The sequence below is a fragment of the Carcharodon carcharias genome, chromosome 13, assembly GCF_017639515.1.
Source record: "Carcharodon carcharias isolate sCarCar2 chromosome 13, sCarCar2.pri, whole genome shotgun sequence".
Lineage (NCBI taxonomy): Eukaryota > Metazoa > Chordata > Chondrichthyes > Lamniformes > Lamnidae > Carcharodon > Carcharodon carcharias.
The window spans coordinates 104405964-104430832 of NC_054479.1; the positions used below are offsets into that span (position 1 = coordinate 104405964).

At 40.3% G+C, this 24869-nt stretch overlaps 1 protein-coding gene across 9 annotated transcripts in view; it reads right to left on the bottom strand.

Annotated features, from left to right (window-relative positions):
• The window catches only part of anks1b (ankyrin repeat and sterile alpha motif domain containing 1B), an 865501-nt gene that overhangs the window by 713637 nt on the left and 126995 nt on the right, over nt 1-24869 (bottom strand). For all 9 annotated transcript variants that reach the window (XM_041202975.1, XM_041202978.1, XM_041202973.1 and 6 more), the window contains exon 2: nt 15102-15137. In XM_041202975.1, the coding sequence (XP_041058909.1) occupies nt 15102-15137 (36 nt within the window). The remainder of the gene's footprint in view (nt 1-15101; nt 15138-24869) is intronic.

Consider the following 24869-nt stretch of genomic DNA (forward strand, 5'->3'; position numbering starts at 1 on the left):
GCTGTGGAATGAAGGAATTGTTGGAGCTCCCAGAATAGCAGACAATCAGTTCCTCCAGTCACAAAGCAACTCCAAACTCATGTTGTCACCCTTTCTGTTCATGAATGGATTAACATAGGGATGTGTCTGGTCACCAGTAGTCGCACTCTGAGCAAATCAAACATTTTTTTCCTGCAACTGACTGTTTTCCAAAAGGAAACTGACAATTTCACCACTCAGGGGAAGCAATCTATTATTATGATGCCAATCTACAGTAAAGGTCAGGAGATGGGACACACCTGCAGTTGCCTTGAATGAACCTACCACATAAAAGGTGTCTTTGGACACGCCTGGATATGTTGACAAGCCACCATAAGGATGTGTCTTCGTAAAGTCTCTAAAATGCCAACTCCCTCACCTGGCATTTCTGACTCTCTTCCTCCAAAAGTTGGAAATAGAGATATGTTCAGGGCTCTCCTGAGATCAGCACAGCAACACCATCAGATGAGCAAATTGTACAAATATAATGATTCTTCAAGAAAGTTGAGGGAGGATTTCAAAAATTTTCATAACCTTCCCTTAATCAAACAAATACCAAATAGAAGAGAAACAGCAATTTGCAAACAGAAAATCTAAAGCAACAGTGTACCTTAGTTCTCAGCTGAAGGTAACAGGTCCACCCAACATCATCAACTTGCATTTGCATAGTGCCATTAATGCTCAGGGCACCTCACAAAGGTGCAATATGAACATCAAGCTAAAGGAGGAGTTATTAATAGGCATGATCAAAAGCTTTGTTGAAGCAATGGATTTTTAACAGATGTTGGTGGTGGTGAGGTGAAAGGTCTTACGTAGGGAATTCTGGAAGATATGGTCCAGGCAGCTCAAGGTAAAGCTGCTAGTAGTGAGGCAAAGGCAACTGCACGTGATGCACAAGGGGCCAGAGTTAGAACAATGGAGGATTCAGGGAAGGTTGCATGTCTAAAGGAGGTTGCAGAGGTCTAAGTGGACAAGGCTCTGGAAGGATTTGAACGTGATGATGAGAATTTTAAATTTAACATGTTGGCAGTTTCAGCAGCCAATGAAGGTCAGCCAGGACAGGGGTGATGGAAAGCAGGGAGAAGTGTGAGGTCAGCCACAGGCAGTACATTTCAAATGGCCTGAATTTTACAAAGGATGGGCATCAGAATTGTTGGCATGGATCTTTTGCGGGGCAGCAATCATTGTCGGATTGCCACTCCATTCAAACTATTCCCCCCCTCAGTCCTGCTCCAGATTTTTTGCTAGGCTTTCCAATTTGGTTTCTCCAGAAATGTGGAGTGCAATGTACCTTGAAGAACTCCATCAAAGTGCTGTAGCATCAAGGGAAGACACAATCCCTTTTTAGGACACTAGTTGCCCTATGGTAAGTTTAAATGATGTTGGCAAATGTTGGTAGGTGGCCAGGTGGCGGGCAGTCAGTTGCATTGGGTGGTCAGGGGCTAGTTAGGGGTCATTGGGTAGTCTGGGGATTGGGGGGAAAGTCAGGGGGGGTCAGTGTGAAGGATTGCAGGGTCAGTTCTGTAGTTATCCAAGAGTTAGACTAGGATTTTTCCATCTAACGTTTCCTGGGTAAGTACCACAGAACTGTCCAAAGTCTCCAACTCTAACTCGGAGTCAGAGACATTCGCAGAGGGCCCTCGAAAGCTGGGAAATTGCCCATGGGGTCCTGATACGCATCATGGGTCATACGTCCAGTCTCCGATGATCCAGAGTAACATTCATGCCGCAGAAGTCCCAGGTAATAACCAGCACCAACACGAGAGAATCTAACCATCTCTCTTTGACATTCAATGGCATTACCATTGCTGAATCCCCCCTTACCAACAACCTGCGAGTTACCATTGACCAGAAACTGACCTGGACTAGCCAAATTAGTACTGTGGCTACAGGTCAGAGGCTGGGAATTCTACAGCGAGTAATACACCACCTAACTCCCCAGCACCCTTCACCATCTACATGGCACAAGTCAGGAGTGAGATGGAAAACTCTCCGCTTGCCTGGATGAGTACAGCTCCAAAAACACTCAAGAAGCTCAACACCATCCAGGACAAAGCAGTCTGCTTGATTGGCACCTCATCGACAAACATTCACTTCCTCCACCACCGACGCACAGTAGAAACAGTAACCACCATCTACAAGGTGCATTGCAGGGACTCATCAACCCTCCTAAGGCAGCACCTTCCAAAGCCACAACGCTACCATCTAGAAGGACAAGGGCAGCAGGTACATGGGAACACCACCGTCTGGAAGTTCCCCTCCAAGCCACTCACCATCCTGACTTGGAAATATATTGCCGTTCCTTCACTGTCACTGGACCAAAATCCTGGAACTCCTTTCCTAACAGCACTGTGGGTGTACCTATACCACATGGGGCTGCAGCGGTTCAAGAAGGCAGCTCAGTACCACCTTCTCAAGGGCAATTAGGGATGGGCAATAAATGCTAGCCCAGCCAGCGAAGCCCACAAATGAACAAATTTTAAAAAGCAAGATCTGGGCTGTTGAGTCTGGAAATAACAAAGGTTTCAGCAGAAGATGGATTGAGTAACAGGTGGAAGCAAATGATTTATGATGGTGGAGAATGGCAGTCTTTATGATGGAGAGATGAGAAATTAATCTTGGGGTCAAATTTTGGTTCAGCCTGAGTGTGTGGCTGGGGACAGGGAGGGTGTTGGTAGAAACAATACAAATTTGAGACAAGGAACAAAGAGGAGAAGTTTCACTTTTGCCAGAGGGCAGAAGAGAGGCTGTAAAGAATCAACCACCCATTTTACAGCCACGCAACCTTTGTTTGCTACTTGACAATTCTGTTATATGTGCCAGGGGCTTATAGGACTGAATTCTCATGGAGTACAGTGTATACACCTAGTCATCATGAACAAATGGTCCAGGTTATGGAGGAGAATTGCTGACTGAAACTTTTGTTTGAAAACAAATGCTGTAAATTGAATTATTGTACTATAGCAAAATCTCATGCCTGGGCTCTTCAGTTTGGAATCACTTCTTAATGAAATTCTTTTTAAGTTTTAATTTCAAAAACATGTATTCTGCCAGTGTGGTGTTTACCATAATTCAGAGCTCAGGAGTGTAGTGATGGCTCATTATTTTCAATACATGCTTCAATGGTAAAAAGATTTATTGGTTTACTTTTCACCCTATGTCCCTCTATGTCAGTTACTTGGTATGTAAGATAATGCTAGGCTGTTAAAGAGCAAAGGATTATCTATAAGTGGACTTTTGTGTTAGACATGAGTAAAATGAACTGTAACAAACACCTGTGATATGCAGCTTTTCCAGCATTGTACTCAAATGTCAGCTTAGATCATGGACTGAAATCCAGCTATGGGCCTCAAACACACAATCTCCTGACCAGAGGTGAAATTGGCACCGACTAACCCGATTCAGAATAATTTTATTGCAAATCACTGGTTGTAATCTGCTCTTTTTCATTCTGGTTCTTCATTCTCATCTTCTTGTGTCTCTGCTTGTTGAGATATGGGGTGTCCAAGATTATTTCCAGCATATATTTAGCGGTCATGTGTGGTACTCTTGTAACTTTCTTAGATGGCAATGATACGTCAACAACTGTCTAACTATTAGCAACTTCAGGTAAAAGCAAAATACTGCAGATGCTGGAAACCTGAAATAAAAACAAGAAATGCTGGAAAAACTCAGATCTGGCAGCATCTGTAGAGAGAGAAACAGAGTAAACGTTTCCAGTCCATATGACCCTCCTTCACTCTGTTTCTCTCTCCACAGATGCTGCCAGACCTGCTGTGTTTTTCCAGCAACTTCATCAAACCTGATGTCTGCTTTCTTCCACTGTTCGATGACATATTGAACACTCCCATTGTATTTTCTTCAACCAAAGGTGAAAGATTGAAAATAATAACGAATAACCGGCCTGTCTGTGCTCATTTTGAAATTTTGGTGCATGTTTTAATCATTTCAGCTCAGAGCAAATTGTCTCTGGCAGGTAACTGTATTGTTCAAGTGCACCAATTCTGCACTAGACTCTTCTCCTATCCTTCAGGCTGTTAGAGTCCTCTTACAGATCTTCAAACCTCCAATTTCACCGCTTCAATCTCTCATTCTGCATTTCAATAAACAAGTGAAGCATCATGGCCAAATTTCACTTTAGTAAACTTTTGAATTCCTAAGAGTGAAGTGTAGACCGCTATCTAAAAAAAAAATCAGGTATTCCATGTTTTGAAAATAGACCTCCAGGTTTTCTCAAGAATAATCTTTTCACCAGTGCTGTTCAAGTATCCAATTTCCCTTCAATGATCAGGAAAGCATTACCGTCAAAAACAAAACACATCACAGGCAACTCAATACTTCATGGAGGCATCAGCATGTCCTTCCTGTGTTTAGTTTCTAGGGTGAAAAATTCATTTGTCTCAATTTTTGGGGGCGACAATTTACAAGGTGCCTGCTCCCATTCTTTTTGAGGTGGGTAAAACACACAATTTTCCAAACACATCTGAATGATTTCAGTGCATACAACACTGCTCTCATCATCTCAATGCCAACAAGCTCTGCACACAACAGGAAGCCCTGGCAGTGTTCTTGCAGGCCACATGGCATTGGCTGCATTTAAAGGGAATCTGCACCAAAAGGTTACTGCATTGGCAATTCTTGCAAAGTAAACATCAGGGCACACAGAAGGATCCAGGCTGTCAGATGCAGTGCTGGAGGAATTAGAGCTAGAGGTGGGCAAGAGGAGCTTCTTGGCTTCATGAAGGAATGGGTGGGCAGCAGACCCTCGAGGACCACCCTCAGAAGGGAGTGAGAGCAGGTGGCTAAGAAGGTCAACTCCCAAAGCAAGTGTCGTAAGAGGTCTAATGGCATCTCAGGAGTGGTCAATGACAGTGAATCCATCTTTGAATCACATCCCAACCACCACAACACCAGCCTTTCATGCTGCTCAATGCACCATACCCCACCACTCACCCAGCAGTATTCCCTGGTACTCAGAATATATGCATAACATCCAAAGACTCCTCCTCCCAATGCTGCCAGCCCCACACTAACCTCGCATTGCCTTGACATACATCCAACTATTCAGCTGTGGCAGGCACATCACCCAAATGCAATGCTATATAATTGCTAGCACTTTGCCCGCTCTTGTAGAACAAGGTGGCACACAATAGAAGGGAGCAGAGCTGAAGGAGTAGGGAACAAGAATTACTGCATTTCATGAGCTCTGCAGAGCAATGACTCTCAACGTTACAGAGCCGCTGCAATCGGACCTGCAGCATATGACGTTGCTGAAAGCATTGAAGGTGATAGCATCTACCTGACCATGCTCCTGCTCAATGAACCGCTTACTTCCCACCCCAACTATCTTCCCTGACACCAACTTTCCCCTTCTTAGTTCCTACTTTTAGACACCCAAAAACTGCCAAATGTCCAGCCACAGGAGCCCTAGGAGAAAAAGAGCAACATCACAAGATGCATGGGAGGACAGGTCACTTGATCTGACCCTCTTAGCCACCAGCACAGGCACTGGTGCAGCACATAACTTGGAAGGAAGCATCAAGTTAGGGTTAGCAGAAGCTGAGCACAAGTGGGCTGCAACCTGGCCAGGGTAAAAAAAATGGTTTATTTGCTAGCTTAGCCAAGGTCGAGATGGCAGAGAAGTACAGATGCAAAGGGCCAGACGAAAATCTTGTTGGAGCAGTATGGAGGAAAGAACTGACTGGACATGCACATCAAAACGTTGGGTACATTGTCTGGCCTGCCGGACAAAATCCCGTCATCATCAAGAAACACGGAGGATTCCAGCTCCGGTTTGGAAAAGACAATGGTGTGAAGTTTGCCCTCTCTGCAGCCTCTGCTCCATCTTCCTGCCATGCTGCAGACATAATTCCACTGCTGCCCCATACCTGTGCAACTTTTGTGTGCAGAGGCCACCCGCCCTGTGAGGGTGCAGCAATATTCTCTGGCAAACGCAGGAACTCATCAGAACTATGCTTCAGGCATTTTCTAACAAAAGTAATTCTAAAGATTTACTCACTTGCCTGCAATTAGGGTGCCTGTCCTTTTAAATAACATTACGGTAGGGCTCATGTTGTTGTTTAACGCTCCTTTTTTCAAGAGTGGACAAAACAGGCGCTGCCAGGACTGGTGTTGTCCAAATTTGGAATTCTGGCATCGCATCAGTCAGTTGGACTGCGTGCTTTCAGAAAAGCACCGATCAATGTGTTCAGGCACACACAGGGCACTGAGCAACTGAATCTCATGTCCTTAGTGTTCAAACATTACAAGTTGAAATCAATTTACAATGTTTAATGTATTTGTACCCACGTTTCTGTGTGCATTTTTTTTTAAACACAGTAAAGCAGCACATGCATGATCTTTTATTTATGCATTCATTCTCAAGCCATCAAAATATTTTTGTATGATGCCCCTTCAAAACGTCTTCAGGACAAATGATTGTTTTTCACTAAACAGGATATAATACTGTGCAATGAGTCAACCTCTTAAAATTCAAGAATAGAACTGCAATTTCTTTCTTGCTCTGTGGCAAAACACTCAAGATGAGCTTCCTCAGAAACTGAAGGCTTTCATCTCTTCTAGCATGTGAAACAATATCCTACAGTTATAGTTTTGCAATAGGTCAGTCTTCTGTCATGTTAACTGTTCCCAACTACTGTCACTCATCCTTGGTATGACAATGCTTTTCTTAAGATACCAGCAAGTACTGGTGCTGGCAGCTGCTGCTACACTGTGATCTTAAATCAGTATCATTTTGATGGACTGCTGTTTCACCTTCTGCTTTCCAGTGTGAATTGTGTTCCAGTTTATGATGCTTTCATGAGTCATTTGGCGAGCTCTGCAGTCATCATAGAATCATGGAATTTTACAGCAAAATAGATCACCTTTCATCAGCTAATAACAGTGTTGGTGCTTTGAGGCAGCTATCAGCTTAGTGCCACTCATCTGCCCTTTTCCCTTTTACTTTCAAATACTTTCACACTTCCTAATAAAATCCATTTTCAATTGTTTCTACAACTATTCAGGTAGGACATTTCAAGTTCAAGCAACTCTCTACACAGAAAACATTCTCCCCCCTTCATTCCTTTGATAGTATCTCCAAATTTGTTGTCCTCTGGTTACTGATTCACTACACAATAGAAATCATTTTATTGCATTTACTTTATCAAAATCTTTCATACTTTTGAGCATCTCTATTCAACCCCCTTCTTCATTCTTATAAAAAGAACAACAGTTTCCCTAGTGTCTCAGCAGAGCTAATGTCTGGCTGTATTGTCACTTGACGGCCTTATCCTTCCCAAAATAAGCCACCCAACTTGGATAACATTTTCTAAATGTAGTCTAACCAATGTTTGTACAGGTTAGCACTTCCTCTTTGCCTTTTTGTTCTCTGCCCCTATTTATAAAACACTATTTTCCTATTTTTTTTCTTTTTAAAAACAGCTTCATAATATGTTGTATAGTGTTTTATATTGTTATGAACCTGGCTATTACAGACTTACTGATTCAGAAACCTGCGAGAGCGAGAGTGGGTGAGCGAGCCTGGATATTTGGATGTTATTGTCACGAAAGTATAATAATTATTATAATATTATGATTTATTGTAAAAGTAATTTAATACTGGGGTTTGGATAGTGTGTATGTGTGTGTGTGTGCGCGTGCGTGTGCGCGTGAGAGAGAGTGAGTGATTTAATTGAATTGGCGACAGCTGATCTGGAGGTTTTGACTCATTAACAGAAACTAGGTTTGAAATACTAAATATGTAAACGTAGCTGAAGTTTTAGAATGTGAGATGAGGAGAATTTTCATTTTTAGGTAAATCATGGTAGTTTGAATTTCAAAGAGATGGTAGGATGATACACAAGTCAGAGAAGCTAGGCCAAGCAGTGTGTTTATTTTCCCCAAAGGTTACTGATAATATGAGCACCATACAATGATTTATATTATGAGAAAAGTAAAATTCCAGAGACAGATGGGAACAATGGAATTTGCGTTCAAAGGGAGAAACATGTACAAAGGGAAATTAAGTTATATGTCAGGGAGGGCATTGTAAGATCTAGCAGGTATGGGAAACACCTCCAGTATTTGTGCATTAAGCTGCTGTCTACTGAAACCAAAGCTGGGAAAAGCCACTTGAATTCTACTGTCCAGGGTATTGTGTTGAATTGTCTGGTTCTGTTTAAATTTAATTCTTTACTGTTGCCTTAATGGGGATGTAACTGGAAGCCAGATTAATTAGGGGTTTTAGGAGTTATTGTAGTAGTAATTTGTAGACCTATGGAAATGCTTAAAATCTTTTCTTTTGTTAATAAATGTTTAATTTAGTTTTCTAAAAGTCTCTGAAGTCTGGGTGGACTTATTGCTACTGAGTTCAGGGCATGCATCTCGAAATAAATACAAATTGCAAAACCGTTGTGACCATGTGATCAAGTTTTCCTCATGGATTTGAGGCATACCACTGCTTACATTTCCAATCCAAAAATGGTTCCATTAATTACTCTAGTTTATATCCTTTGACTAATTAATGTATAGCCTGTACATGTTGCCATATTAATTTTAATGTCATGCACTTTAACCACCAAACCTCCTATACAGCAAACCTAAAAAATCATATTTTCAAATCCACTGCATTTCCTTTATCAGTACACATCCTTATTTTCTCTAAGAACTGTTACATTTGTCAGACATAACTTGCCTTTTTACAACATTTGTACTAAATGAACATACGTCTTTTGTTCTATAATATATTCTCTAGAAACTTGCACACAAAACTTTGTGCTCCCTGACCTGTAGTGACTTTTATAGTTTTCTCCCTTTTTGAACAGGGTGTTACAATGGCAACCCTGCAGGCCTCAAAGACAAAAAATACATATCCAAGGATGTTTGAAAGACAAGACATAATCTAATTTCCCAAGAATTACATTGCTCCTCAATTGACTTTTATGCTCTGGTTGTCTGCACTATCAATTTCTGTAAATCATTTGAAACGACTACAAAACATCATACTGAATTTGACGTTCGTTGGGCGGGCGCGTGCCCAACCCGGTCGGGCATAAAATCACAGGCGATGATGTTGGGTGAGCATCCTGATATCATCGCGCACTCTTGCAATCTTTCAGTTGGCAGGCGCGCGCGAGACTCAGCAGCACGCCCGCCAACAATTAAGAGGCCTATAAAGGCCTTGAAGCAATCCATTAATTTGTATTTTTCGCTGTCCATTCAAACTGTTCGGTTAGCGGGTGGGCGAATAGGCCAGGCAGCCTTTGCATTTTTTACGAAGCCTCATCCTCAGGCAGGATGAGGTTTCCAACGGTAATTAAAAAAAGAAAAAAATTTTCAACTTCATTTTAAACATGTCTCTCTTCATGAGTCATATGTGGGGGCGTATTTATATCATTTTTTAAATCTTTATTTTTGTTTCCCCAATTCTTCAACTCCGAGGCAGCTCTGTGCCCTCAGGAGCTTTCAGTGCGCTCTGCTGCGCACATACACAGACTTCTGCGCTCACCCTCCTCCCGCCCCCACCCCGGTAGCACTGAGCATTTCAGCACATCTTTCACACTGGCTGGTCATTAATTTAGGATGACCTAAAATTCAGCCCATTGTTACAAATTTCAGGTCTGCACTAGATATTCTCATGTTCAGCCACCCTCATCAACTGGACACTATAATCTTGCCTGCCCCCAAAGAGGTTTTTCCTGCTATTTTCTGGAAGATGGACTAACATGCTTTAGTGAATGAGGCCAACTGCAAACCAAGAAACTGGTAGGTCTTACATGTAATATACGTTTGAACAGAATATAGTGTTCATTGAAATTCAATTGATTCTTATTCGTTTCATAATCTTGGGGGAAAAAATTACGTAAATTTAACTGGACACAGGCCTAAGTTCACTTTCACAGGTCTGTATTCACTGAACTGACTGGTTTTATTCTTAGGGCAAGATCACATATAAGGACAAGCCAATGTTATACACTTCAAAAACCACTGGACAGTAAGAACAAAGACTATTGTCCCAAATTATTTTAGCATACAAATAGCACAATACTACCAGCCATTTTATCTAGCCTGACTGCTGCCTTGAATACATTTTCCCAGATAGCTTCTTTCTTGTGTGGATTTAACCCTTGTGCATTGAATTTAACTGGCAACATCTTGATATAAATTAACCCAAGATTCCAAAGTCAATTTGTGAAATCGCAAAAACTTGGCGCACTCACTGTACAATATATTGTTGTATATTTTTTGTACATATTAAACATTCAGGATCAACTGAATTAGAAATACAAAATGAAAAACTGCTACACATACTGTATGTGGTTAATTTCATTTGCGCATGCTTTTGCCAAAATGCATATTATCGGGGGAGAAGAACAATGAAACATCTATCATGCATTTAAAATTATTTGTCCAAGTGAAACTAGGAAAAGTGCCAGGGCTGTTTGTCCAAATAAATTGTTAGATGTTAGACTTTCCAATGTCACCAGCTACAAGTATTAAAATCTTTAATTATTGTGGACAGTAAACTTGGCAATTACATCTAAGCACACAAAAGCTATCCTGCAATAATATATGGGATAAATATGTCCAAAGTTAATCTAATGTAGTTTCTGAGCACTCAAAATAAATTTGGTACTGAAAGACACACTAGTCCTGCCTTCACAAGATTTCAAGCCAAAACAATGCTAATGTGACCTTCTGATGTAGTGAGCAAGGCTTCTCGCACAGCTTGAATTTGAAACCTTTGTGAGTTTATCAGAGAAGCCTAGCATTGCATATTCAACCTGGAAATGGATCAAGTTGTCTGTCTGGCTCACAAAATAAATATATCATCAGGAGGCAGAATATTCTCTTCACTTTGGAATCTCCCACTTTGTTGTCTCCCATACATCTTAAAGTTAGATAACATTGTCAGAAGCTGGAAAAACATCAACAACATGCATTTCCCACCAGTTCTGTTGAAGGGTCACGAGGACTTGAAACTCTTTTCTTCTCTGCCGACGCTGCCAGACCTGCTGAGTTTTTCCAGGTAATTCTGTTTTTGTTTTGCATTTCCCACTGTCTTGTGCAAATAAACAAGGTGCAAGATTATAAAAGCAAAAAACTGCGGATGCTGGAAATCCAAAACAAAAGTAAAAATACCTGGAAAAACTCAGCAGGTCTGACAGCATCAGGGGAGAGGAACACATTTAACGAGTCTGTATGACTCTTCAACAGGGTGCAGGATTGTTCATACAATGGGTGTGACAAGTTCTCATTCAGTGCAACCACAAAGCTTTGTGAATACTGCCTACATATTTCTATAAAGTGCTGGCTGTGAAAATTTTGCACCTCAAAATATTTCTACCAAAACTTATTTTGTAATCATCATTACAATTGTAAAACATATTATTCCTGTTGATGCAGCTATTGTGTATTTACATTGTAATCAATTGCCTTGGAACTTGTTATTGCATACATTACAATTAATTCCATAACATTTGATATTGCTTTTATCTCATCCCACACACATACAGAAAGCTTGAATCTGCAAGTATCTAATGTGGTCTCCGAAATAAGGCGAGAATATTTCTGGTAGCAAGGTAGACTATCAACTGACCATAAAAGAAACTATTTAACAAGTATTGCGGTGTTAAGATGGTTGATATGCTCTGCAAGCCTCATTAACAGGAGTGCGCCAGATAATGGATGATAGCTAATGGATACCATTACGGATTCCAGAAATGCAAAACATCTTATAATGCTCTTGAGTACAATTCTGGGCCAAAGTTTTCCCTTTGTAATTGAAGCAAGATAGGTATTTTTTCCCCAATGGATAAGCTCATCGCTGAAATCTAACTCTTCAGCAGTCCATTGTCACTGCAATGATTTATGAGAATCCTTAATTGAACTATTCTTGAAGATGGAGTTTAGAAGGATGAGGGGGGATCTGATTGAAACTTACAGAATACTAAAAGGCCTGGATAGAGTGGACGTGGGGAAGATGTTTCCGTTAGCAGGAGAGACTAGGACCCGAGGGCACAGCCTCAGAGTAAAGGGAAGACCTTTTAGAACAGAGATGAGGAGAAACTTCTTTAGCCAGAGAGTGGTAAATCTATGGAATTCATTGCCACAGAAGGCTGTGGAGGCCAGGTCATTGAGTGTATTTAAAACCGAGATAGATAGGTTCTTGATTGGTAAGGGCATCAAAGGTTACGGGGAGAAGGCGGGAGAATGGGGTTGAGAAAATTATCAGCCATGTTTGAATGGCGGAGCAGACTCGATGGGCCGATTGGCCTAATTTCTGCTCCTATGCCTTATAGTCTTATGGTCTAATATGTCGAAAGAGAACATGTTCGTAGGTCGTCAATGCCGTTTTTAAGACATTAATATAGAAGTGTTGCAATTACTCATATTTTTGTAAAAAGTCTGACCATCATTTTTTATCCCTTTCAAAATGAAAAAGGACTGACATCAAGTTCCAGAAATGAAAGATAATGACAGAAATGACAGAAGCAAGGTAATCTTAAAGCATACAGCAAAACCTATACAAAGAGACACTCCCTAAAAAGATACTTAAGGAGAAATCCAAATAATTACATGGTAAGAGGAACTCTGAAACCTAGGGCACTTGCAAATTATGACCTCTGGGCTGCCTACAAGGGATCAAACACTTTTGCAACTTAAAGCATGGACTTGCTGGTCAGCGTGAGGTGGCTGTCAACATTGGAAAGCAGTGGGTTTTATGAAAGAAATGCCATTTGTGGATTGGGAAGCTCTTTACCCAACCTCCACAGCAGCAGAGAAACCATTCTATCGCTGGGATTGAATGCTTGAACAGCTCTATTCTAGGAATGGAGCAATTTCTCTGCCACTAAGGAGACTAGATAACTCCCCATTCAACAAAAGCTTTCACAAAACCAGCTGCTATCTCACGTTAGCATGCATGCACTGACCTCAACAACCCCACACATCAAGGAAAGTGCATGTGAATTGTGAGAGGGGCTATTTTTTTCTGCCCTACTGCTGTAAAAATACTTTCCCCCTGACCCTGCCATAGCCTTTCCTTCCTCTGCTGATGCTGAGTCCACTTCTTTGAGGAGTGCAGGTGGATGTTCTCCCTTTGCTGCTCTTTAGGATGACGGACAGGCCTGTGAATCCCAGTTATCAGTCTTCCTGCAGACTCATTACTCAACCAGAGAACTACAATTTCACTCTTACACATTATGCAGCCCCTGTGTTTTCCCTCCCAAATGCTCTCAATCTGTTCCTAAGACTTGCCTTTGGAAGCTTCAATGTACTGTCACATTTCCCCTTTCCTTTTTGTCCTGTGCCTGCCCCTAGTCCTGTAAGCAGAAATGCCAGTTCCAAAGAGTCACACTGGACTCAAAGCCTTAACTCTGTTCCTCTCTCAATAGATGTTGCCAGGCCTGGTGAGTTATTCCAGCATTTTCTGTTTTTATTTTATATTAATAAGTGAATAGAGTTGGTGTGAGAGAGGGAGGTTTTTAGCATTATTGCAGCTGATTGGATGCTGATTAAAACGTTAGCTGGTTTTTTGAGATTGTTAGGAAAAATTTCAGAGTACATATAATGGCTATTTTGAAATTAAAGACACCTACAAAGAAGAGTCAACTGATTACAGTCTCCAAAGTGCCTCGAACTTATCGTAGCCAGCTTTAACTGTAACAAAACAAATACTTGGGCTACAACTTCAGGGGATAAAAGCCAACATACAGTCTTTCAGTGTACAAAATATATGCACCCGGAATTCTAAAATATGTTCAAATTGCTCACAACGTTTCGAGTTCAGCCCCAAATTAAACTAAGAATTATTATGCAGCTGTATAGAATTGAGCAGTAGGTGTTTGTTCTTTAAATATTACATTTTCTTCCTGTAATGATCGAGTTGATCATTGTTCAGGTACAAATTTCCCAAGGTATCTCTGGCATTGAATCCATCAGTCACCCAGGGAAGCTCTCCCACAAGTTGCAGTTTTGACTCATCATTAGATTTTGATAATGCTATGGTCTAGAAGTATACAGGGCAATGCTACCTCCCAGTAATTTTATATAAATTTATACAGATTACACAGTTGTAACTTTTGAGTGATGAACTAATAGATGGTATTGCTAGTGTATATTGCAGACACGCAGGTGCACATCCACACAGACATGGATAAAAGAAGTGGAAAGGACTATCTGCAATAAAATCTCATTCTCTGGTTCATTGGTAATAAAACTGTTTGAACTTTGCTCTTGCAATTTATAAAATGAGATTTTCTTACAATAGAAAGAAGTATGATTACATGCTTGATCAACTCAAAAAAAGGTTTTATCTTTTTGTTTCAAACCATGTTTTTCAATTTCAACATAAACCTACATGGAAACTGTACACGTTAAACACAGAATTATTCAATATATTCAGGTACTTCACCCTTAAAAGATAGAAATAAAATTATTTTGTCTACCAATATTTACCCTGAAATCTAGTGTTTCGGGATGTTACAATTGTCAGAAAATACCATTTGCTCAACAGTTCATTAAAGATTGCCGAACTGTGGTAATCGAAGTATTCTCATGTATTTATACTTTCCTTTTTCTTTAAACAGTGCAATGTTAACTGATTTAGATATCCTATGTAAGCATGTTATGTAATAATTCTATAATACTTTATACAGTACCAAAAATTTAATGAACTTTGACACTAAAACAGCAGCAATTTTAATCAAGGCAATAACTCAACTAGTACTAAACCTTAATGTTAAAGTCAACTACAATAACTTTCTTTTGATTTATTAATATACTATTACATCAAAACCACTTAGGAGTTTTCACAACTGAATATGGAGCGACTGATCAAGTTTGAATGGGATAGTGTCAAAATGGCAAGTACAATAATAGATCAGTAAATCAGTAATATATTGAAGAAAGATTGCAGGAGCCAAGTTACTGTTATATCAAAATATATCTTAATATGAGCAGGCATCAGTAAATAACTAAACTATTCACTTTGGAGAGAATGAAGTTTGAACTCATAAAATGAGTCAGGAGTTTTACTGCCAGATGGCAATTGTTAATGTCCACATTTGAAGGTTTCCTACCTTGTGGGTGACAGTTTGGAGTGCAGAAACCGCTTCCTAGAAGGCAGAAGATGAAATTAATAAATTTAAAGCTATAAACAATAGGTACTTTTGAAGAAAATCAGTTTTTAAACTTATGCTGAGCTCGTCGAGTGGAAACTTCATGTGTGTGAATAAACTGCAAGATGTCATATTTGCTATTAGCCTGGTCTTGGGAAGCCGTGTTCAATTCAAAACTGTCAAAATGCACTTAATTTTAATTTAAGCAGACTAATATGTTGATAGTTTCCCAAATATGCCCCAACATATCCATTACTGCTACTGAAACCTTAATCTGTGTCTCTGTCATTTGAAGGCCTGGCTTCATCAGTGCAATCCTAACTATGCTTCCTGATTCTAATCATCATAAACTACAGCTAATCCAGAACGCCACTGTTCCCACACAAAGTCCGCACACCCCATCGTTCGTTTGCTCCAATGGATCTCCAAGCACCACCAAATTGGCTTCAAAATCCTTCTCAAATTCAAATAGCTCAACAGCAAGATCCATTCTATTTAAGCCACTTCCCCCCACTATATTCCTCCTAGCTGCACCTCCACCTCACCCTGGATTAGTAAATGTTCTCCAGTCCACCAATGGCAGCTATTCAATCAGCAATTGTGTCACTCTCCTCTCTCCCCTAAAACAATTTGGTCATTTTATCCCACTTCTCTCTGCATGTTTACAATATTTTATTGCAGGAAGATATTCAGATTAGAATCCACTATACAGTTAAACACCATTTGGGCAGAAAATGACAAATAGACTATATAGAACATTATTAGGAGTCCGAATCTAGTTGTGCACTCAGAACTGGAACAAAAATCATTCTATTTAAAAACATCAATAGTTATAGAGAGAGCAAACAATCAATCAATCATGAATAGGCACTAAATATAGCTGCAGAATGAGGTCCACTTATTCATTTTAAAGCAGTGTGTTATGTTTGTTACAAATGCGAGACTTCACAAGACAGCTATGTTTTAAAACATCTCATTTAAGGTGAAAACGGAATGTTTTAAATAGAAAGGGATGGTGACTATACCAGCTCTGCCTGGAGAAAAGCCTATGTGATCAGTAACTGAAAGCTATTGAAAATAAAGCAATTGGCTTCACACCTAGAACACAGAGGCACAAACATGGAGGGAGGGACTGAAACAGCTGCTGTTGTGAAGAGCCGGTACTTAGAGATGTAACAAACAAGGAGTCATCAAAGTGGGCCTTGCTGCTAGAAGTCAGTTTGGGGATATTCAAAAAACTTAGTGCAACAACTTTCAAAGGACACTGGAAGACATGACCTGGCGTGTCATGGAGAAGGGTGCCTGCTAAAAAGCTAGCAGGAGCTTGGAACTTAGATCTTTAAGGCTACATATCTGTTGGAAGTGTGACAGAAAGTAAAGAGTTTTAAAGTATATTTCAATTAAGTTAATTAGTTAATGGAAAAGTACTTATCTTTAAGTTAGTGTATTAGTCGCCTGCTAAGTAATGCTTGATCTATGTTAATTTTCATTTGTTTGTTACAGTAAAAGTCTTAAAACATGAAATCATGTCTGGCAATTCAGAGTCACTGGGAAGTTATTTTTTTAAAAAAAAGGTTATTTGTCTCTACACGGATTGTACCACCTTGTACAGCAACAGGAAATACACTACCATCCTTGAAATGCAACATGCCATGTAGTGTCATTGACTTCATTTTGTGAGAAATCACTAATTGAAAAGTTCACTAAACATTTGAAGCTCACAAAAACCATCTGCTGCAGTGGAAATTTTGCATAGCAGCCAATATGGCATACTTGAGCAGAGTTTTCAGTGGTAGGTTATTACATGCATTTCAAGTACAACATCTGTGAATTCCCCAGCTCCTTTAAAACAGCTGCTTCACATTACATTCAGGGACATGCCATTCTATTTTATTCAGGGGTGAAAACAGTAAAAGGAACAAAAAGGTTACACCAGGTTGAAGTCAGCAGTGGAAAACATAGAAAAAACCAATAATTGACAAAAGCCAGCATCAAAACAGAAAATGCGAAAAATACTCAAATTAACTTGGGAGATTTTGGCTCCATACAGATGCTAATTAACATGCTGCATCACTCCAGTGTTTTCTACTGTTAATCCCAGATTTCCAACGTTTGGGTGGTGGTGGGGACAGAGGGAGAGGCGGCAATTTTCACTCATGAAAAAATTGTAAAACTGGCGATGAGCTGTTACTCACCTTTCCCAATTTTCCTTTCGATTGTGGAAGAAAAGTCTTCAACTTAAACAAAACCTTTGGGGTCTTTCCTCTAAGGCAAATATTACACTTGGTGTGAAAATATCAAAGCTTCATGAGGGATTTTTTGCAGATTGCAAAGTAATAGATTTACATAGTAATTTGTACCAAACACCCAGGTCTATTTAATCTGAATTTACTTCTATCATTTGTTAATATATCAACAATGTAGACCTCTGCTGCTAAGGTAACTCAGCTCAGCTGGAATCAGACACTAGGCACAGATACTAAAAGTGGTAAATTGCTCTATTCAAGCCCATTTCATGGCTGGTGATAGAAACTGGATAATTCCACTGCACTTTTCTGCTTACCTATTTGATAACCTATTATAACGCAAAACAAGGGCTGTACAAAATATAATTAACCATATTTCTTTGCCACACAAATTCAAACCAGGGGTTTTTAATTATTCCACTAAAGTATATGATTTACATTCTAGATATTAAATAGTAATAATTGGTTGCGATAATATGCAGGGTCGTGCTTAAGTAGCTTAACAAATTTGAATGCAAATTCATCATGACATATATAATGCAAAGCACCCAAGGGAAGGAAACATTAACCTGCAATTTTTTCTCTGAAGAAAGGCAAAATTGAGGTTCTTCTAATTTATGACAATTTATAGACAAATGACATGCTGTATTTGATATAAGCAAATACATCCAAACAGCAAAAGACTAAAGGGGAAAGATGGTGGTGAACTGGTAATGTCTCTGATCTAGTAATCCAGGGGGCCAAGCTAATGCCCTGAGGGCATGGGTTCAAATCCCACTACAGCAATTTATTTTAATAAATCTGGAATGTAAAGCTAGTCTCAGTAACGGTGACCATGAAGCTACCGATTATTGTAAAAACTCATTGTTAGGAGAGGGAATCTGCCATCCCTACCTGCTCTAGCCTACATGTGACTCCTGACCTAGAGCAATGTGGCTGATTCTTAACTGCCCTCTGAAATAGCCGAGCAAGCCACTCATTTAAAGAGCAATTAGGGGCAGGCAACAAATGCTGGCCTTGCAAGCGATGTCCACATCCTACGAAAGAATAAAGATAAAAAAAGCAAAATAAACTGTCAAGGAAAGAATGGCTAAAGCCTTTAAAGAGGCTTTCCGATTTTCATTTCTTGCTCGCTCCATGCCAAATTCAAGTCATGGACTTTAGCATTACTGAAAAAAGAGACGTGCTGTTGAAGATTGTTGTCTTGCACTCATCAGGACAGATACAAGAATACCAAATCTCAAAGGGAGCAACAATTTATATTGCATGAAAAAAAGGATGCTGATTCGTCAACAAGTCAACTCTGATTAGTCAAGGTGTTGCTGTGGAAAATGCACCAGGGAACTATTGTCCTCCATGCTTTAGTTTAATTTAAAAAAGACGCAATGCCTGTACATGTTCTTTCTGCTTGCAGAGAACAGGGCTCTGTGTATGAATATATGCAGCTTCTAGCAAGCATAGGTCAGCCACATTGTGAGCCGAACTAATAATCTTAAATTGGTTGTTAGTGTAATTCTTAACATACTGGAGAAGCTACATATATTCTTATGCAGAGCCCCATTCTCTGCAAGCAGGATGAAATGTCCAGGCATTGCACCCTTTTTGAATTAAACAAAAGCATGGGGCACAATTGGTCCCTGGTGCATTCTCCATGGCAATGCTTCGACCAGAGACAACTTGCCAATCCTTTTCTCATGCAGTATAAGTTGTTGTTCCTTTTGAAATTTAGTATTCTTGCATCTATCCTAATGAGTGCAAGATAAAATGCTTCAATAGCATGTCTCTTTTTTCAGGCACAAAGTTATGACCTGAGATCTTCCCCATGCCATTTAAAGGCTTCAGCCATTGCTTCCTTGACAGTTTATTTTGCTTTTATGTTTTGCTGTTTGATGGATGCATTTGCTAATATCGAATGCAGCATGTCATTTGTCTATAAATTGTCATAAATCAGAAGAACTTCAATTTTGCCTTTCCTCAGGGAAGAAATTGCAGGTTAATGTTTCCTTTCCTTGGGTGCTTTACATTAGATATGTCAGCAACACAGTTGTGGAAGGCACATTTTAAAAAACATAATAAGTGTCTTCACAAAGAAGTTTCACAAAGCAAAAATTGCAAAGTCTTAACTCGCTTTATATACTGCATCATTAATACCCACCTCCTCAAGGAATTTCATTTAGTTACCTGTGCAAGTCACCAGTGACTGAAGGTGGGTTCTACATTGATGCTACTCATCAACAGAGGGAGAAAATGAAGTGCTCCTTGCGCTAAATAGGAAAATTGACTATGCATTGCACTCAAGACCAATTTTGCCAATACTTGACCATGAAATGGACTTCCGACCACATACCTGTGCCATCACTATGGCCACTTACCTCCACCCTTGTAACATCATCCAACACTGACCCTACCTCAGTTAATTTGCTCCTGAAACTGTCAATGCCTTTGCTACCTCTTGACTTGGCTATCCCAATGTACTCCAGGCTACATCCACATTCTACCCTCCATAAAAATTGGTGTCACTCAAAATTGTGCTTCCCATGCCCTAACTTGCACCAAGTCTCTTTTACCCACCATCCCTGTGCTCATTGATCTACTCTGGTTCCTGGTTAAGCAACACCCTGATTTTGAAATTATCATCCTTGTTTTCAAATTCTTGCCCCTCCTTAACTCCATTATCTCCTCCAGCTCCAATCCCTCAGTGACATCTTTACTCCTCTAATACTGGCCCTCTTGAGCATCCCGGATTTTAATTGTTCTAGCATTGATTGTTGTGCCTTCAGATACCAAGATGCTTATAAGGTCTGAATTTCCTCCCAAAACTTCTCCACCTCTCTTCCCTCTTTTGAGGTTCTGCTTAAAATCTGTGTTATTGACCAAGCTTTTGGTCATCTGCCCTAATATATCATGTGGCTAGGTGTCAAGCTTTGCTATGTAACACCCCTGTGAAGCAGCCTAGAATGCTTTTTACATTTACGCTATTTAAATGCAAGTTGTTGTTGTAGACTTTTCAGAATAAACTCTAATTTTGGAATTCATACAAAGAATGTAAGAAATAGGAACAGGAGGTCATCATTCAGCCCACCGAGCCTGCTCCGCCAGTCAATAAGATAACGGCCGATCTGGTGTGGCCCCTACTCCATTTTCCTGCCTGCCCCAATACCTCTTGACTCCCTTGTCAATCTGTCTAATTCAGCCTTGAATACATTCAATGACCAAGCCTCCATTGCTCACTGGAGGAGAGAATTCCAAACTAAAGACCTCCTGAGAGAAGAAATTCCTCCTCATTTTCATCTTAAATTGGAGGCTCTTTGTTTTGAAACTGTGCCCATAGTTCTGGGACTGGGGAGTTCATTCTTTGGGTGTAATTATCAGGTTTAATTCTGAAAGGAAAGGCTTAGTTACATTGTACATTTTATATTTTGGAACTAAATAACTGGATATTGATACTTGTTGGAAATCAGCTTTTAGCAATTCTCCAGTGATCTGCATTAAGGGAAAAGATTTCAACTTGCACGAACAACATGTATTACAGCATTATGGCAATCTCACCAAATGAAATCTTACATAGAAACATAGAAAATAGGAGTAGGCCATTCAGCCCTTCGAGCCTGCTCCGCCATTCATTATGATCATGGCTGATCATCCAACTCAATAGCCTGCTCCCACTTTCTCCCCATATCCTTTGATCCCTTTCGCCCCAAGAGATATCTAACTCCTTCTTGAAAACATACAATGTTTTGCCCTCAACTACTTTGTGGTAGCAAATTCCACAGGCTCACCACTCTCTGGGTGAAGAAATTTCTCCTCATCTCAGTCCTAAATGGTCTACTCCGTATCATCAGACTGTGACCCCTGGTTCTGAACTCCCCCACCATCATGAACATTCTTCCTGCATCTACCCTGTCTAGTCCTGTTAAACTTTTATAGCTTTCTATGAGATCACCGCTCATTCTTCTCAACTCCAGTGAATATAATCCTAACCGACTTAACCTCTCCTCATATGTCAGTCCCGTCATCCCCTGAATCAGTCTGGTAAACCTCTGCTGCACTCACTCTATCGCAAGAACATCCTTCCTCAGATAAGGTGACCAAAACTGCACACAATATTCCAGGTGTAGTCTCACCAAGGCCCTATATAATTGCAGCAAGACTGCTCCTATACTCGAATCTTCTCGTTATGAAGGCCAACATACCATTTGCCTTCTTTACCACCTGCAGCACCTGCATGCTTACCTTCAGCGGCTGGTGTACGAGGACACCTAGGTCTCGTTGCACATTCCCCTCTCAATTTATAGCCACTTAGATAATAATCTGCCTTCCTGTTTTTGCTACCAAAGTGGATAACCTCACATTTATCCACATTATACTGCATCTGCTATGCATTTGCCCACTCTCTCGTTGCACATTCCCCTCTCAATTTATAGCCACATAGATAATAATCTGCCTTCCTGTTTTTGCTACCAAAGTGGATAACCTCACATTTATCCACATTATACTGCATCTGCTATGCATTTGCCTACTCACTCAGCTTGTCCAAATCACACTTGAAGCATCTCTGCATCCTCCTCACAGCTCACCCAGGTTTGTGTCATCTGCAAATTTGGACATAATACATTTAGTTCCCTCATCTATATCATTAATAGATATTGTGAATAGCTGGGGTCCCAGCACCGACCCCTCCCGTACCCCACTAGTCACTGCCTGCCATTCGGAAAAAGACCCGTTTATTCCTACTCTTTGTTTCCTGTCTGCCAACCAGTTTTCTATCCATCTCAATACACTACCCCCAATCCCATGTGCTTTACTTTTACATGCCAATCTCTTATGTGGAACTTTGTCGAAAGCCTTCTGAAAGTCCAAAATAAACCACATCTCCTGGCTCCCCCTTATCAACTCTACTAGTTACATCCTCGAAAAATTCCAGTAGATTTGTCAAGCATGATTTCCTTTTTGCAAATCCATGCAGACTCTGTCCAGTTCTGCCACTGTTTTCCAAATGCTCAGCTATTAAATCTTCTTATAATGGACTCTAGAATTTTCCCCACTACCGACATCAGGCTGACTGGCCTATAATTCCGTTTTCTCTCTACCTCATTTTTTAAATAGTGGGGTTACATTAGCTACCCTCCAATCTGTAGGAATTGCTCCAGAGTCTATAGAATCTCGGAAGATCACCACCAATGCATCCACTATTTCTAGGGCCGCTTCCTTAAGTACTCTGTGATGTAGACTATCAGGCCCCGGGGATTTATCGGCCTTCAATCCCATCAATTTCCCCAACACCATTTCCCAATTAATACTGATTTCTTTCAGTTCCTCCCTCTCACTAAACCCTGTGTTCCCCAACATTTCTGGTATGTTATTAGTGTCCTCCTTTGTGAAGGCAGAACCAAAGTATGTATTTAGTTGGTCAGCCATTTCTTTGCTCCCCTTTATAAATTCCCCTGTTTCTGACTGTAAGGGACCTACATTTGTCTTCACCAATCTTTTTCTCTTCACATACCTATAGAAACTTTTACAGTCAGTTTTTATGTTCCCTGCAAGCTTACTCTCGTACTCTATTTTCCCCTTCTTAATCAACCCCTTGGTCCTCCTTTGCTGAATTCTAAACTGCTCCCCATCCTCAGGTCTGTTATTTTTTCTGGCCAAATTGTATGCCTCTTCCTTGCATCTAATACTATCTCTAATTTCCCTTGTAAGCCATGGTTTGGCCAACTTTCCTGTTTCACTTTTGCGCCAGACAGGAATAAGTAATTGTTGCAGTTCACCCATGCACTCTTTGAATGTTTGCCATTGCCTATCCACCGTCATCCCTTTAAGTAACGTTTCCCAATCCATCACAGCCAACTCCCGCCTCATACCACTGAAGTTTCCTTTATTGAGATTCATGACTCTAGTCTCAGAATCAACTACGTCACTTTCCATCTTGATGAAGAATTCTATCATATTATGGTCGCTCATTCCTAAGGGGCCTCGCACAACCAGATTGCCAATTATTCCTTTCTCATTACATAATACCCAGTCTAGGATGACCTGTCCTCAAGTTGGTCCAGAAAACCATCCAGTATACACTCCAGGAATTCCTCCTCTACGGTATTGTTACTAATTTGATTTGCCCAATCTATATGCAGATTAAAGTCACCCATAATTACAGATGTTCCTTTATTGCATGCGTCTCTAATTTCCTGTTCAATGCCATTCCCAACATCACCACTACAGTTTGGGGGTCTATATACAACCCCCACTAATGTTTGTTGCCCCCAAGTGTTTCTCAACTCTACCCATACAAATTCCACATCGTCTGAGCTAATATCTTTCCTCACTGTTGCGTTAATGTCTTCTTTAACTAGCAATGCAACTCCACCTCCTTTTCCTTTTTGTCTGTCCTTCCTACATACTGCATACCCCTGGATGTTCAGTTTCCATCCTGGTCACCCTGCAGCCATGTCTCCATAATCCTGACTATATCATACCTGTTTACATCTATTTGTACAGTTAATTCATCCACTTTATTGTGAATGCTCCTCGCGTTAAAGCACAATCTTCTGTGAAGCATGAAGGGTACAGTTGATCTTTACCACATATTGAAATGTTTTAATGAAAAATGGGTGGAATCATGAAATTCAAACAACAAAACATCAGTTTAAAAATGTTAAATTCCATGTAATAAAACCTTGACCTATTCAGTCACCATAAATAGTACTGAGCATGGACTTTTTACTGGTTAAGGTAGCAAAATAAAGAGTAAAATTAATTCAAATTTTAGGAAATGTGTTCAAATCAAACCTGACAACTATTGGTAAGTAAATGGCAAATCCGCTTTTCTTTGTGGAACTGTTGCAAATTTTCTATGAGCACGTTTTAATTTTAGAAACCAACTGTCTTAAATCCCAGGGGATGGGAGATTCCTAAAGTGGGTCATTTTGAGGGAGAAATGGCTCCAAGATTACACGCTTATCAATGAAAGTTCAGAACTAAGTCACTCTTCTATGGTGGACTCAGTAATCCAATATTGAAACCAGGCAGCCTGCAGGGCACTGCTGATGATTGACTAGCCAGTCTGTCTCACTAATGGAGCCTGGAAGGGTCAATCTGTCACTGCGGTTGAGATACTTTCAACTCAAGCTCCAGACAATATTTGAAGCCAATGCCCCAGGGTTTTTGGTGGGGGTGGGGGTGGGGGCGGACCCAGCTCAGAATGCTTAATCATGCCCTGCAAGCTTCAGAGATAACCCTGCTCAGACTTGGGGCTCCCTAAGCGTCATCTCTGCCAATTACAATGATGCTCTCTGGACTTGGGTGAATGAGGCATGTCCCTACAGGGAGCGAGTGCATGCAGAGATTTCGCAGCAGCTCAGCCGAAAGATCAGTTTCCACCATCCGAGAAACTGCTAATGGAAGGACCCTATTAGTTACTTCAAAGGCTGTTTCATTTACAATAATTGTCATCAAAACTTCCATTTGCCATGAAAATTCATGTCAA